The following is a 19,401-nucleotide window of genomic DNA, read 5'->3' as shown; positions in this document are numbered from 1 at the left end:
AAATAGCCACTATTATTTGTAGAACACAAATATGTTTTAAATGTAGATAGGTTGATTGGCAACACTAAATTGGCCCTAGTGTGTGAATGTGAGTGTGAATGTTGTCTGTCTATCTGTGTTGGCCCTGCGATGAGCTGGCGACTTGTCCAGGGTGTATCGCGCCTTCCGCCCGATTGTAGCTGAGATAGGCGCCAGCACCCCCCGCGACCCCAAGAGGGAATAAGCGGTAGAAAATGGATGGATGGATGGATGTAGAAAAATATCACAATATGACCCCTTTAAGAGACATATTTGTATGTCATATTGTACCATATGTCCCGGCAAGAAATCTGCGTTCAAAGGACTCCGGCTTATTTCTCCTCCGTGCCCCCCTCCCGATGACCATGGATGAAGTACTGGCTGTCCAGAGTCGGGACCCAGGATGGACCGCTCGCCTGTGTATCGGTTGGGGACATCGCTACGCTGCTGATCCGACTCCGCTTGGGATGGTGTCCTGTGGACGGGACTCTCGCTGCTGTCTTGGATCCGCTTTGAACTGAACTCTCGCGGCTGTGTTGGAGCCACTATGGATTGAACTTTCACAGTATCATGTTAGACCCGCTCGACATCCATTGCTTTCGGTCCCCTAGAGGGGGGGGGGGTCGCCCACATTTGAGGTCCTCTCCAAGGTTCTCATAGTCATCATTGTCACTGGCGTCCCACTGGGTGTGAGTTCTCCTTGCCCACTGGGTGTGAGTTTTCCTTGCCCTTATGTGGGTTCTTCCGAGGACGTCGTACTCGTAGTGGTTTGTACAGTCCTTTGAGACATTTGTGATTTAGGGCTATGTAAATAAGCATTGATTGATTGATTGATTATTAGTGATTCCTAAAGCCCAAAAAAAGTCTGCGGGCTATAGAGCGTTTTCCATTCCGGCTCCAGTACTCTGGAATGCCCTCCCGGTAACAGTTCGAGATGCTACCTCAGTAGAAGCATTTAAGTCTCATCTTAAAACTCATTTGTATAGTCTAGCCACTAAATAGACCCCCTTTTTAGACGAGTTGATCTGCCGTTTCTTTTCTTTTTCTCCTCTGTCCTCTCTCCCTTGTGGAGGGGGTCCGGTCCGGTGGCCATGGATGAAGTAATGGCTGTTCAGAGTCGGGACCCAGGATAGACCGCTCGCCTGTGTATCGGCTGGGGACATCTCTGCGCTGCTGATCCGCCTCCGCTTGGGATGGTTTCCTGCTGGCTCCACTATGGACGGGACTCTCGCTACTATATTGGATCCACTTTGGACTGGACTCTTACGGTTGTGTTGGATCCACTATGGATTGGACTTAAACAATATCATGTTAGACCCGCTCGACATCCATTGCTTTTGGTCCCTTGGGGGGGGTGTTTGCCCACATATGCGGTCCACTCCAAGGTTACTCATAGTCATCATTGTCACTGTAACCGACGCCCCACTGGGGTGAGTTTTTCCCTGCCCTTATGTGGGCTCTACCGAGGATGTCGTTGTGGTTTGTGCAGTCCTTTGAGACACTTGTGATTTAGGGCTATGTAAATAAACATTGATTGATTGATTGATTGGTATTTGCCGAACTAACTTAACAATACTTCCGATGTATCTTGTGAAAATGTTTGCCAAAAAGCTACAAGACAAAGAATTCCTCCCTAGCAAGATTCAAAATCAGAGATCATGCACAACTTTAGCAACATATATTTGCCACTAAAACACAAAATATCGGACAGTAAGTGGACTTGATTAATGAAACTTCACGTAAAAACAATTCAACCCCACAGGGAAGGGGGGAGGAGACATGTTAGCGCAATCATGTAGCTTAGCGTTAGTGATGGTTAACTTAAAAAGAGTCGACAGACGTTAATTGCCTCTCGGCTCATTAGCATACCGCCACACCTCGTGAATCATTAATTACAGTGCGCTCTGAGGAGATAGGTAGACAATTAATGAGGAATTAGCAGCATGGAGAACATTTCTAGCCAACCTTTTGTTTTCCATTGAGAAGCTATCAATCATCTCGACACTAGCGAACATTACAACATCAATGGTATTGAAAAACTGCAGTTTAAAAACTAAATAAAGGAATACAAATGTCAGTTCAGTAACAACATTGCTTACAGAGATGGAGCACCAACAAAATGCATTAAGTAACAATATTTACAGTTGCTAGTTAAAAAAAAAAAGGCGTAAGTGCTGTTATCTCTTAAATCCAAAATGGACATGATGATGCAAGCTAAATGTCTGCTAAACAAATTGCTTCATGTAAGAAAGGAGCATCCAATAATAGCAGTTGAAAGGGCATGCTCTATTTATAATAATAATCCCCATAATAATAATAAATACTAATATATATATATATATATATATATATATATATATACACACACACAGTGGGGCAAAAAAGTATTTAGTCAGCCACCGATTGTGCAAGTTCTCCCACTTAAAAAGATGACAGAGGTCTGTAATTTTCATCATAGGTAGACTTCAACTGTGAGAGACAGAATGTGAAAGAAAATCCAGGAATTAACATTGTAGGAATTTTAAAGAATTTGTAAATTATGATGGAAAATAAGTATTGGGTTAACCATTCAAAGCTTTCACTGATGGAAGGAGGTTTTGGCTCAAAATCTCACGATACATGGCCCCATTCATTCTTTCCTTAACACGGATCAATCGTCCTGTCCCCTTAGCAGAAAAATAGACCCAAAGCGTGATGTTTCCACCCCCATGCTTCACAGTAGGTGCGGTGTTCTTGGGATGCAACTCAGTATTCTTCTTCCTCCAAACACGACGAGTTGAGTTTATACCAAAATGGATACATGGATGATACAGCAGAGGATTGGGAGAAGAATGTCATGTGGTCAGATGAAACCAAAATAGAACTTTTTGGTATAAACTCAACTTGTCGTGTTTGGAGGATACAGAGTTGCATCCCAAGAACACCAAACCTACTGTGAAGCATGGGGGTGGAAACATCATGCTTTGGGGCTGTTTTTCTGCTAAGGGGACAGGACGATTGATCCGTGTTAAGGAAAGAATGAATGGGGCCATGTATCGTGAGATTTTGAGCCAAAACCTCCTTCCATCAGTTAGAGCTTTGAATGGTTGACCAAATACTTATTTTCCACCATAATTTACAAATAAATTCTTTAAAATTCCTACAATGTGAATTCCTGGATTTTTTTTCACATTCTGTCTCTCACAATTGAAGTGTACCTGTGATGAAAATTACAGACCTCTGTCATCATTTTAAGTGGGAGAACTTGCACAATCGATGACTGACTAAATACTTTTTTGCCCCACTGTGTGTATATATATATATATATATATATATATATATATATATATATATATATATATATATATATATATATATATATATATATATATATATATATATTAGTATTATTTTATCATCATTAGTCATTACTAAGTTTAAGTTGAGTGTTGTTGGAAGTTTATACATTTTTCAAATTCTATTTCAGAGATTTGATAACAGATACATACTCTATGTATTTGTAGATTATGATACAAACTATCTTCTATTACAGTTAATTGTAAGTAGACCTGATTGGAGAGGAATTTATTTCTTGCAAAAGTTATTTTAAATGTTTTTAATAAATAGTTTGTATATAGAATTTGTAAATTGTTGTATATTTGTATATTTCAATTATGTAAATCACATTTTAAATAATTATTGATCGTGCAAAACTTTTACTACGAATAAATACTAACCTAAAATAGTTAGTCTTTACCTTTTTGGTCGCCTGAGCGGTTTTTCTTCATTTTGAATGAGGCCCATTACAGAAATTCCAGGGAGAATTTAATGACTTGTCGCTGCGGAAGATGGCTTGAAAAAATGACATTTAGATGGCAAATGGATGGTCTAAATATGATGCAATACAGTAGCATAAAATAGAGTGGTGAAGAAGGAATGATGGCACCCAAACCTGTCCTCTCCTCCATCCTTCCAAATAGGTGCACTCTGCTTAAATGCTTGCTTGTGCACACACTTAGAGGTGGGTAGTACATTTACTTTTTTAAATATTTTTACAGCACACGTCAGAGTATTTTTTAATGCAACATACTTTTTACGGGGGCGGTGTAGCTCGGTTGGTAGAGCGGCCATGCCAGCAACTTGAGTGTTCCAGGTTCGATCCCCGCTTCCGCCATCCTAGTCACTGCCGTTGTGTCCTTGGGGAAGACACTTTACCCACCTTCTCCCAGTGCCACCCACACTGGTTTAAATGTAACTTAGATATTGGGTTCCACTATGTAAAGCGCTTTAAGTCACTAGAGAAAAGCGCTATATAAATATAATTCACAATTCAAACACACACAATTTCGGGGACGGCGTGGCACGCTTGGGAGAGTGGATGTGCCAGCAACCTGAGAGTTCCTGGTTCAATCACCACCTTCTACCAACCTCGTCACGTCCGTTGTGTCCTTGAGCAAGACACATCACCCTTGCTCCTGATTGGTCGTGTTTAGGGCCTTGCAGGGCAGCTCCCTCCATCAGTGTGTGAATGTGTGTGTGAATGGGTGAATTTGGAAATAGTGTCAAAGCGCTTTGAGTACATTTAAGGTAGAAAAGCGCTATACAAGTATAACCCATTTACTAGTATTTTTGTTAAGAAGACATGTCATACTCAGTTTACCAAGAAGTGTGGTTTTATACCTAGTCCGATACCTTTTTGGCCTAGTCTTTTATATTGTGTGATTTTTTTTATATCAGTGTGCTTTTATTGTTTCTAGCAATTTTAACTAGTGTGGTGTTAAAAGCATGTTATAGTAGGAACGCTGTTCTATGCCCTTAAATGTTAAGTGGACTGATTGGAGACAGCTGGGACAATTAACAATCAAGCGACGTGATTGGAGATGGGCACTAGGAGTCCCTGTTTAAATGCCAGCAGGAGCAGCACGCACACCAGCACAGAGATTAGAAGGCAGAAAAGGTGTAATGACGGCGGAGCCGCGACACGCCGTACAAGAGGAGGACTGGACAAGGGGACGACGGTGTGATGCGACGCAAAGCGCTGGCGTGACTACGCACATGCCGGCGGGTGAAATTGACTCAATGTTCACAATACGCTAAGTAAAGGAAAGTGAAATAATTCTGTGTCTGCTGGGCGTGTTTTTTATGACATGCTGTCGCCTTCTGCTCAGTGAGTGCACACTCCTGCTGGCCTCACAGCAGGAGTGGCAGGGCTGTGGCCAAGCTAAAAGAGGTCAAAGGGCACGGAATCTTCTTCCCCACCAGCAAAGGAAGGCTGCTGGAACACATCCAGTTTTCGTATCTTTTTAATCTTTTATTGCACATTTTATAAATAAATTAATGATAAATGGATTGTACTTACCTTCAAGGTACTCAAAGCACTTTTGAAACTACTTCCACATTTACCCATTCACACACATATTCACACACTGATGGAGGGAGCTGCCATGCAAGGCGCTAACCAGCACCCATCAGGAGCAAGGGTGAAGTGTCTTGCTCAGGACACAATGCCGTTTTTATTTATTTCATAGCTGAAATTAAATTATTTTAAACAATATTTGGTATCTTAACAGCATATTTGCCAACTTTGAGACCTCCGAATTCGGGAGATGTGGGCGGGGTTAAGGTGGGGTTGAGGGGGATGATGTATATATTTTTAAGTATTTCCTATATATATATATATATATATATGTCTTGATTGGATTATCCAGAGAATAGTGCTCGATACCGTGGTAGAGCGCAATATGTAGGTGAGGGAAAAATCACAAGACTACTTCATCTCTGAGATGAAGTAGTCTTGTAATTTTTCCCACACCTACATATATATATATATATATATATATATATATTGGTACAATATATATATATATATATATATATATATATATATATATATATATATATATATGTAGGTGTGGGAAAAATCACAAGACTACTTCATCTCAGAGATGAAGTAGTCTTGTAATTTTTCCCACACCTACATATATATATACATATATATATATATATATTGGTACAATATATATATATATATATATATATATATATATATATATATATATATATAGAGCGCAATATGTAGGTGTGGGAAAAATCACAAGACTACTTCATCTCTGAGATGAAGTAGTCTTGTAATTTTTCCCACACCTACATATATACATATATATATATAAATATATATATATATATATATATATATATACACATATACATATAGGTGTGGTGTAGGTGTGGGAAAAATCACAAGACTACTTCATCTCTGAGATGAAGTAGTCTTGTGATTTTTTGTGATTATATATATATATCCTTTCGGCCACCGTGTTCAATGGAGAAGTCTGATCTACAAAATTTGCAGGCAGCATACCCCTTCACCTTCGAGCTGTCCTGGATGAACCGAAAAACATTTTTCCAATCATTTTGGATCTTGCAAGTGTAATTCTTCTTCTTACTCGTCGTCGCCGTGTCTCTGCTTCGTCTCTGTTATGTCTTTGGACATTAATACTTGCCGTAGTTTTGAAGCAATGCATGATGGGAATCCGGATGTTGTGTGTCAGTGTATGAACGAGCTGGCTGGAAAAAGCACACACTCCGTGCCTGCCTACTTTATGGGTTATGGATAAACCTATGGATAACAGAGACATACTGTATATAATAGTCTCCTTTTCAGGTGAGAGAGGATGCTAAAGGCAGTGCCCTTATTGTGCCAATATTGTTGTCTGGGTGGAAATCGGGAGAAATTTGGGAGAATGGTTGCTTGGTAGAAATTCGGGAATCTCCCCGGAAACTCGGGAGGGTTGGCAAGTATGCTTAACAGTGAACTTGTCACGATTTGTTGCCGGGTCATAGTTTGATTTATGGTTAGTAGCTTTTTTCTTATGTTTTTGTCGGTTTCTGTGCTCTTATCCTTTCCTTTTGTTTACTTTTGGTTTCCCTGGACACTAATTCTCCAGACCTTCCCTTGATTAGTACTTAGCTCTCCCACCAGCTGTTTTGGTTAATCACTCCCCTTTATATTTTGCAGTCACCCAGCACAAGTCGCTGGGTCAATGCTTGCTCTACACGACAATTACTTTAAGTCTTGTTTTCCTTGTTGTATAGACTTTCCCCGCTGTTCAGCCATGGCGACTATTTAGGTTTTTCGCTTTATTAGCATCTGACTTTTTGTATTTTTGTTCTGCCTGAAAGAATTGAAACCAATTACTACCTGCACGGTGCTCCTGCTTGTCCTTCTGCATTTGAGAGCACACAGCTATCGCAACCATGCATTCAAAACGTAACAGGAACTTTGCCTCAGAGCCGGCCCAAGGCATAAGCAAACTAAGCGATTGTTTAGGGCCACGCGGCCAACAGGGGGCCCCCAAAAGCAATTAACAAAAATGTTTTATTGCACAGTGCAACAGAAAGTGGTAGACAAAAGTCTTTCTTTGCTTTGTAACACACAATAACACCCCGCGCAGCCTTTCGCAAACAATCAGGGTCTGTTTGTGTGGTTTTCCATCCATCCATCCATTTTCTACCGCTTATTCCCTTTTGAGGTCGAGGGGGGCGCTGGTGCCTATCTCAGCTACAATCGGGCAGAAGGCGACGTACACCCTGGACGAGTTGCCACCTCATCGCAGGGCCAACACTGTGTGGTTTTTGTTTAGTTAAATTGTATGCAAACAATTTCAAATTGAAGACCACAAATGACAGAACTATCATCTACGATGGCCTGCAATTAAAGACAACTAAATAAAGGACGAAACAGTTTAGAATTTCAAAAAGACAAATCACTTTACAATTTCAGAAAACACAACAACAAAGTTCAAACTATTTACAATTTCATAAACCGGAAACAGAATGTCCCAAATCCCAGATTGACAGCTAAATCAGCCAATCACTGACCACATGGGGCGGCATAGCTGGGTTGGTAGAGTGGCCGTGCCAGCAACTTGAGGGTTGCAGGTTCGATTCCCGCTTGTGCCATCCTAGTTACTGTCGTGTCCTTGGGCAAGACACTTTACCCACCTGCTCCCAGTGCCACCCACACTGGTTTAAATGTAACTTAGATATTGGGTGTCACTATGTAAAGCGCTTTGAGTCACTTGAGAAAAGCGCTATATAAATATAATTCACTTCCCTTCACTTCACATCTGCTGTGTCTTTGTTTACTATTTCAGATGACCATTGATTGGCTGATTCAGCTGTCAATCTGTGATAGATGTTTCGGATTTTGTGTTTTCGGTAATTGTAAAGTATTTAGTCTTTTGTTTTTGTGTTTTCTGTAATTGTAAAGTATTTAATCTTTTGTTTTTGTGTTTTGTAAAATTGTAAACGGTTTAGTCTTTTGCTTTTGTGTTTTCTGAAATTGTTGAGGGTTTTATTTTTTATTTTAAAAGCAAACATTACTTTCTGTAATAGTTTATAAACAATACCACTTTTACAAGTACAACTTAAAGAGTAGATTATTTCTAACATTTTCTATGGTCTCTTTTCTATTATACTCTAAAACGATTGTAGCTGAGATAGGCGCCAGCGCCCCCCGCGACCCCAAAAGGGAATAAGCGGTAGAAAATGGATGGATGGATGGATGGAGTTTACATAGTGTAAATAAAATAGAATTGAATGCTCTTAGGGCTTTTAAAGCTGTATGCAAGGTTACTTTCACTCATGGTGCCGTTTAAATATCCACATAGTGGGAATACAAAGATGCTGAATAGCTGTATGGTTTGGTTTCTATATAGATAGATGTCTCTCCAAATATATATATATATATTTTTTTCTTTACAAAAAAGAAATAAACATAAAAGACATTAAACATTTTTATTTTTTTTCTTTACAAAAAAGAAATAAACATAAAAGACATTAAAAAAATAATAACTTTATATCTACAGAAATTATCTAAAAGTGCTGAAAATTTTTAAGCGCTTAAAGTAAAAAAAAAAAATTAACTTATAACTTACATTTTTGAGTTTGTCCTTTTTCAGCAAAATAATGCATCAAAATCAGTGTTTTTAATCACTGACCTAATAAAGGTTGTAATTACCTCATTTAAAGTATTCCACTTTGCAACTCAGTTATTCAATTATTGCATATTTGGGTGTTTTTCCCCATCATAAAAAATGAGAGCATAAAACATTAAATGAATATTAGGAATTTATAAAAACGTTATATCTTTAGATACTGTTGGTCTAAAACTGTTGAAAAAATTTCAAGCGTCAATTAAATTAAAAAAAAAATTACCTTTAACACTTTTTGTGGCATGTCCGTTATTCAGTTAAAGAGAGGTAGTCTGTTTTTTGTAATTGTTCCAAAAAATATAAATAACAAGGCATCAAAATCAGTGTTGCCATGAATTATTGACCTATTAAAAGCTGTAATGACTTCATCTAAATGTATTCCACTTTGCAAATCGTTTTTGGAAATTATGCATACATTTGTAACTTCAGTAGACTGCGCTCTCTTTGTACAAAGTAAACATTAAATATGAACAATTAACTATAAAAATATAAACTAGTAATTAAAGACTAATATGTACAAGACTAATGAGACAAGATGACACTTTTACTGTAAATACAAAGCTTTATCACTTGGACTGTTCAACCCCAGGCCACTCTTGTAGCTGAATGTTTTCTACATTTTAAGATTAGGAACCATATGTGGCACTCTGGACATCATTGGTTCATTCATTGGTATTATTTATGTTCTTAACTGGGCCACCCCCATATCTTTATAAATGACATGTCATTTGTAAAGACATGCCAGGCTGACAACAGGATAATGTAAACAACACTGCCAGAGTTTATAGTAGGTGTGTGAAAGATCAACAATCAATATTATCGGCAGAAATAGAGGGCCCCAAAATCAAATTCTGCTTAGGGCCCATTGGAGGCTTGGGCCGGCACTGCTTTGCCTTCTCATTGCTGGTAAATGTAAAGCATTTGGCCTTGCGTTACAAACACTTACTCTGATAGATCATTTATTTATATAATTTGTTCTAGTAATTACTGCTTGCGACGACTATTTTGTCTTGTCAGAAAGACTTCCTGCAGCGAATTTCACTCTGTTATCCAATAAATCAAAGCCTGGCAGTCTCATGGCTGCGCTCAGTCATACTGAATGTTAGTTACCTTACAAGCCAGGAAAAAGAAACAGCTATGTCAAACACTCAAATTGTTTTCAGCCTATCAAGAATTTCACTTCCATTTGGAAAAAAAAACATGTTGTGGATAATTTTGTTTTAGACCAAAAAAAGGGACAAGCGGCAGAAAATGGATGGATGTACACACGCTAACATTAAGCCTGTTACAACACTATAATTTAATATAAATTGTGTATCTTTTGTGGTACAATATATGCTGTAAGTGTCTCACATTAACTACAGTCTTAGTGCAAGTACCATTAAACATATATGGCTAATATATAAATCAGCAGTTACTTTAGTTGAGTAGTTTTTTCACTCAAATGGTAAATGGGTTATACTTGTATAGCGCTTTTCTACCTTTTTAAGAAACTCAAAGCGCTTTGACACTATTTCCACATTCACCCATTCACACACATTCCCACACTGATAGAGGGAGCTGCCATGTGAGGCGCTAACCAGGATCCATCAGGAGCAAGGGTGAAGTGTCTTGCTCAAGGACACAACGGACGTGACTAGGATGGTAGAAGGTGGGGATTGAACCAGTAACCCTCAGATTGCTGGCACGGCCACTCTCCCCAGTTGCCACGCACGACTCAAGTAATGATTTGGATGACTAAATCATGTTGCTCTAAAACAGGGGTCACCAACGCTGTGCCCGCGGGCACCAGGTAGCCCGCAAGGACCAGATGAGTAGCCCGCTGGCCTGTTCTAAAAATAGCTCAAATTGCAGCACTTACCAGTGAGCTGCCTCTATTTTTTAAATTGTATTTATTTACTAGCAAGCTGGTCTCGCTTTGCTCGACATTTTTAATTCTAAGAGAGACAAAACTCAAATAGAATTTGAAAATCCAAGAAAATATTTTAAAGACTTGGTCTTCACTTGTTTAAATAAATTCATTTATTTTTTTACTTTGCTTCTTATAACTTTCAGAAAGACAATTTTAGACAAAAAATACAACCTTAAAAATTATTTTAGGATTTTTAAACACATACACCTTTTTACCTTTTAAATTCCTTCCTCTTCTTTCCTGACAATTTTAATCAATGTTCAAGTAAATGTATTTGTTTTATTGTAAATAATAATAAATACATTTTAATTTAATTCTTCATTTTATGGGTTGTACTTGTATAGCGCTTTTCTACCTTCAAAGTACTCAAAGCGCTTTGACACTACTTCCACATTTACCCATTCACACACACATTCACACACTGATGGAGGGAGCTGCCATGCAAGGCGCCAACCAGCATCCATCAGGAGCAAGGGTGAAGTGTCTTGCTCAGGACACAACGGACGTGACGAGGTTGGTGCGAGGTGGGATTTGAAACAGGGACCCTCGGGTTGCGCACGGCCACTCTCCCACTGCGCCACGCCGTCCCTATTTTAGCTTCTGTTTTTTTTGACGAAGAATATTTGTGAAATTTTTCTTCAAACTTATTATGATTAAAATTAAAAAAAAATATTCTGGCAGATCTATAAAACTCTGTAGAATCATATTTAAATCTTATTTCAAAGTCTTTTGAATTTCTTTTAAAATTTTTGTTCTGGAAAATCTAGAATAAATAATTATTTGTCTTTGTTAGAAATATAGCTTGGTCCAGTTTGTTATATATTCTGACAAAGTGCAGATTGGATTTTGACCTATTTAAAACATGTCATCAAAATTCTAAAATCAATCTCAATCAGGAAAAATTACTAATGATGTTCCATTAATTATTTTTTTAATTTTTTCAAAAAGATTCGAATTAGCTAGTTTTTCTCTTCATTTTTTTCGGTTGAATTTTGATTTTTAAAGAGTCGAAATTGAAGATAAGCTATGTTTCAAAATTTAATTTTCATTGTTTTTGTGTTTTCTCCTCTTTTAAACTGTTCAATTAAGTGTTTTTTTCATAATTTATTCTCAACAAAAAACCTTCCGTAAAAGGAACAAAAATGTACGACGGAATGACAGACAGAAATACCCTTTTATATATATATATATATATATATATATATATATATATATATATATATACATATACATATATATATATATATATATATATATATATATATATATATATATATATATATATATATATATATATATTTATTAAAATTGAGCAAATTGGCTATTTCTGGCAATTTATTTAAGTGTGTATCAAACTGGTAGCCCTTCGCATTAATCAGTACCCAAGAAGTAGCTCTTGGTTTCAAAAAGGTTGGTGACCCCTGCTCTAAAATACTACTGTTTGATTCAGAAATGCCTTAAAGTTGTTTTGTCAGTGGTTGGCATCAACATGGCTTTGTCTCATTGTGCCTTTTGCTGATTTTTTATTTTTGTTTCTTTCCGTAGTATGCAAATTGATAATGACATGAGGTCTCTGGGATACATTTTGGGCATCCCTGGCCATTATTGTCTTAGTATTCCATATTGTTTCACATAGCGGTGCGAATCACATGGTTGTGGTATTGCAGCAACGGAAGTAGTCAAATCACCTGCTCATCGGGCATGCTTGTGAACTGGGGAGTCCAACTGACCACCTTGTTTATCACTACCTTTCTGTGTTTCGTATCCAAAATAAATTACACTGTAGCAGGGTTTATGGAGTCTGATTAGTCAGTTTTCTGTCACTGGCAGGTGATTGTGGTTGTATAATTTCAAAAAATTAAGTAAATTCTGATATATAGAAATGTTATAATACATTTGACATTTTATCTACCTGTAATGTAAGGCATTTTTTTAAAGGTGGATCTATTATACAAATGTTTGTCGGATTGCATTTGATTTTCGGACTCCGCTACACATTAACCACACAAAGCTTTGTAAATGTGCATCGCTTTTGTACTCCGCTGTGATTGGTCAGACTCCCGAGGACTTGTGAAGTGCTGCTGAGCTCCACCTACTCATTTTGTCGGTGCAGGCGGTGAGCATAAATGATACAAAAGTATCAGAATTTCCAATTTGAAAATGTCAACTGTTGAAATAAAAGTGTATTTGGATCCGGAGGCAGTGACTGGCTTGATGGAGGTTTTTTTTGTTATTTTTTTTTTTTTTTACTTCATGATTTATCTGAGTTGTAATCTATGGTACCACACAATTCAATTCAGAATCGATTCAAAATCTATACTTTTTAATAACATCGGATGCCATTTCTATAATTACATTCCTCCATAAAATATGTAAACCGCTCTTATCAATTTTTTTGGTTTTTTTTAATAAAATGAAATCCAAATAAGGCAGCAAGAGCAGTATCACACACTACTTTTTCCAAAGAGAACTTGTACAGCAAAAAGAAGCATTTACATCAGGGGTGTCAAACTCAAATACAGAGAGGGCCAAATTTTAAAACTGAACAAAGCCGCGGGCCAAGGTTGAACAATTTAACCTTTTAATAGGGACCCAAACAAGTTTTGCATTGAATATTAAACGACAAGGCTTATGTAACTTTATAGTCACATACAAAATCGAGTTTCAAATTATAATAATGAGTAAAAAATATCAATGGCATATCAAAAAAATGTAAATAAAAATTGGGGGAGCGGGGTTTTGTGGTAGCGGGGGTGTATATTGTAGCGTCCCGGAATAGTTAGTGCTGCAAGGGATTCTGGGTATTTCTTCTGTTGAATTTATGTTTGCTACGGTGCGGATGTTCTCCCGAAATGTGTTTGTCATTCTTGTTTTGGTGTGGCTTCACAGTGTGGCGCATATTTGTAAAAGTGTTAAAGTTGTTTATACGGCCACCCTCAGTGTGACCCTATTGGCTGTTGATCAAGTATGCCTTGCATTCAATTGTGTGTGTTAAAGCAGCATATATTATGCGACTGGACCGGTAAGAAAAAGCGGACGTGACGACAGGCTGTAGAGGACGCTAAAGGCACTGCCTTCAAGGCACGCCCCCAATATTGTTGTCCGGGCGGAAATCGGGAGAAACTCGGAAGAATGGTTGCCCCAGGAGATTTTCGTGAGGGGCACTGAACTTTGGGAGTCTCCCGGGAATATTGTGAGGGTTGGCAAGTACGAGTATCAGCGGGTGAATGCAGTGTTACAGAGGCATCGCCGCTGTATAATACCGGCGGACCAGCTCTAATCTTAATTTGATATTACCTCAAGGGCCAAATGAAATTACACGGCGTGCCAAATTTGGCCCGCAGGCCAGAGTTTAACACCCATGATCTACACCAACTATGATTTGCCTGAGTGGCTGGACAGTATAGCTTAAAAAAAAAAACTTTAACTGATTACGAATCGCGATTAATCTGAAAATCACATTTCTTGACATACATCTTGCTGCTCTGTTTCAACACGGCCAAGTGACGCCGGAAAGACGTCGTCTTTCAGCAGCAGTTTACCGGCTAAACCAGCTTCGTACTGGCCCATGTTGACAAAACGGAAGTATTTTTCTTTTGCTGACCAGGAAAAAGCAGCTATCCACTTCTGCCTGACGCTTGCCTCTTTAGGAAAGCAACACTTTCACATTTTCTTTAGGCCATTGGTCAACGAGCAACAAGTAAGTCTGTGTAATTGCAGCACACTGCAATATAACTCCCTGAGCAGAGAGGAGTGGGCAAGCCGAGAGCATTACATGGGCATGCCCGTATAAGGAAGTCTGGCACACATTGACATCAATAGGAGTCCACTTTTTAAACTGATTTTAAAGAAAAAAAAACATGAGGAGCGATCCAAAACTGCTTGCAGGTATAACCCAGTAATGTCACTTTGTATCATATTACAAACTATTGCGAGACTCCGTACTTAAGAGAGCCATTTGTCGTGAGACTTCAAGCTGGCATCTCGGCCATTACTTCAAGGTTGGTGCTTCCAAGCCCGAAAACTAGAGCAAACATGGCTACTTTTGTGAACAAGACATCTACATAGGTTTGTTGTATTACACATGGGAACTGGCCAGGTTTAAAGACCACATTGAAAGAGACGTTACAGTCCTGGATTAAACACCTGTAGTATGAGCTGCTCGGCCATCAGACTGAAGCCAGAAAGGAGCTTTCTTTTAAAGTTAAAGTACCACTGATAGTCACACACACTAGGTGTGGTGAAATTATCCTCTGCATTAGACCTACCCACTGGGAGGGGAGCAGTGAACAGCAGAGGTGGTTGTGCTGGGGAATACTTTTTGGTGATTTAACCCCCAGCTTCAACCTTTGATGCTGAGTGCCAGGCACGGAGGTACTGTAATTGGTCCCATTTTTTAGTCTTTGGTATGACCCGCGGATATCCTAAGAACACTCAACATTCTAACCATGGACTAAAAAATTGTGTCAAGCATTGGGACTGAATTAGATGTGCAGAATGTAAATATTGTATTGTATTTTGTACATATTTGGGCTTTTAGTATACTTTGTAATATACTCACGTTGCATTGCAAACCTGTGTTGAGTGTCATTAGTACAATGTTTCCTCCGATCTCAATTTAAACTTTTGATACTGGCCTATAATCTACATCAGTGGTTCTCAAATGGGGGCACGCGTACCCCTGGGGGTACTTGAAGGTATGCCAAGGGGTACGTGAGATTTTTTTTTTCAAATATTCTAAAAATAGCAACAATTCAAAAATCCTTTATAAATATATTTATTGAACAATACTTCAACAAAATATGAATGTAAGTTCATAAACTGTGAAAAGAAATGCAACAATGCAATATTCAGTGTTGACAGCTACATTTTTTTGTGGAAATGTTCCAAAAATACTGATGTTAAAGATTTATTTTTTTGTGAAAAAATATTTAGATTTAAGTTAATGAATCCAGATGGATCTCTATTACAGTCCCCAAAGAGGGCACTTTAAGTTGATGATTAGTTCTATGTGTAGAAATCCATCCATCCATTTCCTACCGCTTATTCCCTTTTGGGAATATCTCAGCTACAATCGGGCGGAAGGCGGGGTACACCTGGACAAGTCGCCACCTCATCGCAGGGCCAACACAGATAGACAGACAACATTCACACTCACATTCACACACTAGGGCCAATTTAGTGTTGCCAATCAACCTATCCCCAGGTGCATGTTTTTAGAGGTGGGAGGAAGCCGGAGTACCCTGAGGGAACCCACGCAGTCACAGGGAGGACATGCAAACTCCACACAGAAAGATCCCGAGCCTGGATTTGAACCCAGGACGGCAGGAACTTCGTATTGTGAGGCAGACGCACTAACCCCTCTGCCACCGTGAAGCCTTGTGCAGAAATCTTTATTTATAATTGAATCACTTGTTTATTTTTCAACAAGTTTTTTGTTATTTTTATATCTTTTTTCTCCAAATAGTTCAAGAAAGACCACTAGAAACGAGCAATATTTTGCACTGTTATACAATTTAATAAATCAGAGACTGATGACATAGTGCTGTATTTTACTTCTTTATCTCTTTTTTTCAACCAAAAATGCTTTGTTCAAATTAGGGGGTACTTGAATTAAAAAAATGTTCACAGGGGGTACATAACTGAAAAAAGTTTGAGAACCACTGCTCTACATGATCTCTACTTCATAGTAACATAGCATACTGTATTCACAACATAAACAGGGCTCACTTCTAAATACCTGAACCTTATCCTTTGATGGTCTTGTATCATTTAACACAAGTTTCATTTTAACAACATTTATCGGTCACAAAAACGTAAAAATATTAGTGCAACCTCGACAAATAAATTTAAAAAAAAGGACCCAAAAGTATAATAAAAAAATAAATTTGAATTACCTGCTCTTAAGATGCTGGATGCTCCCGAGACATTTAAAGCGTCCGTTGACCATGATGGCCATGCGCGTGCACAGTGCTTCACACTCCTCCATACTGTTAGGCCCAAAAGGAACAGTAATTGACAATAACAAATACAAAAATTTTGAATGAATTAAGAAAATGATCGTGACGACGTCTGGACATGTAAATATTTTTATATTGGCACGAATTAAGAATGTGAGAGAATTAACAGCATAAAGATGAGAGTACCTGTGTGAGGTGAGAATGACAGAGCGTCCCTCCTTGACGACACTCAGAATGCAGTCCCATAGAAATCGCCGAGCTTTGGGGTCCATCCCAGTGGTCGGTTCATCCTGCGAAAAAAATGTTCTCACCTTTAATGCAATTAATTTTATTTATTGGGCACATTTTTTCTGTAGTCTTGTCTTTTAATGTTTCACTTTATTTCATTGTATTTAGAGGACAAACAGACTTTCCCTGTGGACCTCAAGGTCTTTCTTTCAAAAATGTGATTTGACTATATAAGCGACTACACTGAGCAGGACTTGCTCTATGGTCCAATTCAATCAAAAGGCAAATCAATATTTTTAAAATAAATATGTAAACAAAAATGCGTACATCACTGTTACTGTAAACATACAATGAATTAATGTCAACAACCCTTATACCCTCTATTTATATTTTGTCTGTCTACCCCCTCAAAAGGAGATCTTACAGTACAAGCTCAAAGGGCTATCTTCAAAAGGAAATGAAATGTTTCATTATATAGCGACCTCAAAAGGGAATGAGCGGTAGAAAATGGATGGATGGATTATATTTTGAAATTGATTTTTTCAATGTACAATTTTTGGATTAATCCAATGCATCATTGTGCTGACGCCAATGTTGTGTTGGTACCTGAGTGAATGGAGTCCGTCAACAACAGTAACAAAACAAAAAAAGAGAAAAAAAACAGACAAAGAGGACACTTTTCCTCAGGGTATGTCTGTTCATGCGTGATTAGAGCGAGGGTGCCAGTAACTCGCTCTCCTGCCCGGGTTTCCTTCCAGACCTCCAACAAGTCCCCTGGGCTGATCCCACCATGGCCATTTGCTGTCCAAGTGTTACTGTCTGCTCGCCTTGAGGACACCAGGCCTACGTAAGCAGACAATATTGCAGCAACAACACTGTCCCACTGGCTCAAAGCGAAGGCCAGCCTTGTTCTGGTCCAGTAACTAAAATGAATGACGAATGGACACATACTTTTGTAACTCACTCTTCAGAAATTCTATTTTTATTGTTGACGTCTGAAGGACCTACAGACAAAGTCAAAGAACTTTATATGACAGGAGTGCTCTACCGTTTTTAAGATAGATAGATAGATAGATAGATAGATAGATAGATAGATAGATAGATAGGTAGATAGATAGATAGATAGATAGATAGATAGATAGATAGATAGATAGATAGATAGTACTTTATTGATTCCTTCCAGAGACTTCCCTCAGGAAAATTAAAATTCCAGTAGTAGTGTAAAGAATTGAGATTGAATTTGAAAAGTAAATAATGGGGGTATAAATGGAAACAAAATAGAAAAATATTACAATAAGATTTAAAAAATAAAAAGCAACAATAACAATACATATATAACAGTAAAATAAAAATATAACAAGAGAAACTAGGACAAGGACCTAATGTTAAACTTTCACCTAAAAATGTATTATTCAACAAGAAGAATATTTGTTTTTGTGGATGAGAAAACCTATTTTAAAATATAACAGTACATTGAAATGCATGTGTCAACAGCAGTGTTTTTTAAATTGCTTTGAAAAGTAAATAATTATAGTTACTTTACCAAAAAGTAATTGAGTTAGTAACGGAATTACTTTTAAACAAATGTAATTAATCACTAGGGAAAATAATTCATAGGTTGCCAGTCTAATTGAATTTGATTCGCATTTGCGAATTTAAGAAAGACCTGTCTTTATTGTTTATAGTAGAACATGTTATTGTAATTAAATATTGGCCGTGATTTTTTTTTTTAAGTTTTGAATTGTTAAAAATAAGTCACTATTAATTTATATGACACAATTTGTCTTTTTTTGCATAGTGTTTATTTGTGAAATATATCCAGTGGCATCGCCGTAAAAGAAACACATTTTGTGTTATCATTACAGCACGACATGTGGCCTGGCATTAGTTTGGAGGAGCAGCTGCATACATCGGTATTACGAAATTACAAACAAAATATATATATATATCCATCCATTTTCTACCGCTTATTCCCTTTCGGGGTCGTGGGGGGCGCTGGCGCCTATCTATATATATATATATATATATATATATATATATATATATATATATATATATATATATATATATATATATATATATATATATATATATATCCATCCATTTTCTACCGCTTATTCCCTTTTGGGGTCGCGGGGGGCGCTGGCGCCTATCTCAGCTACAATCGGGCGGATGGCGGGGTACACCCTGGACAAGTCATATATATATATATATATATATATATATATATATATATATATATATATAAATATAAATATATCTCAAACATCCCATAATATAAGATTTGTAATAAATAAATAAAAAAGGA

General features: G+C 37.7%; 1 protein-coding gene across 5 annotated transcripts in view; it reads right to left on the bottom strand.

The window, feature by feature from the left end:
- LOC133560246 (phospholipid-transporting ATPase ABCA1-like) overlaps positions 1-19,401 on the bottom strand; it is a 277,208-nt gene that overhangs the window by 15,179 nt on the left and 242,628 nt on the right. For all 5 annotated transcript variants that reach the window (XM_061912560.1, XM_061912562.1, XM_061912559.1 and 2 more), the window contains 2 exons: positions 17,052-17,155; positions 16,803-16,895 (listed from right to left, as the gene is read on the bottom strand). In XM_061912560.1, coding sequence (XP_061768544.1) covers positions 16,803-16,895; positions 17,052-17,155 — 197 coding nt within the window. The remainder of the gene's footprint in view (positions 1-16,802; positions 16,896-17,051; positions 17,156-19,401) is intronic.

This window comes from Nerophis ophidion, linkage group LG10 (assembly GCF_033978795.1).
Source record: "Nerophis ophidion isolate RoL-2023_Sa linkage group LG10, RoL_Noph_v1.0, whole genome shotgun sequence".
Taxonomy (NCBI): Eukaryota; Metazoa; Chordata; class Actinopteri; order Syngnathiformes; family Syngnathidae; genus Nerophis; species Nerophis ophidion.
This window is presented reverse-complemented; position numbering and strand designations above follow the sequence as displayed.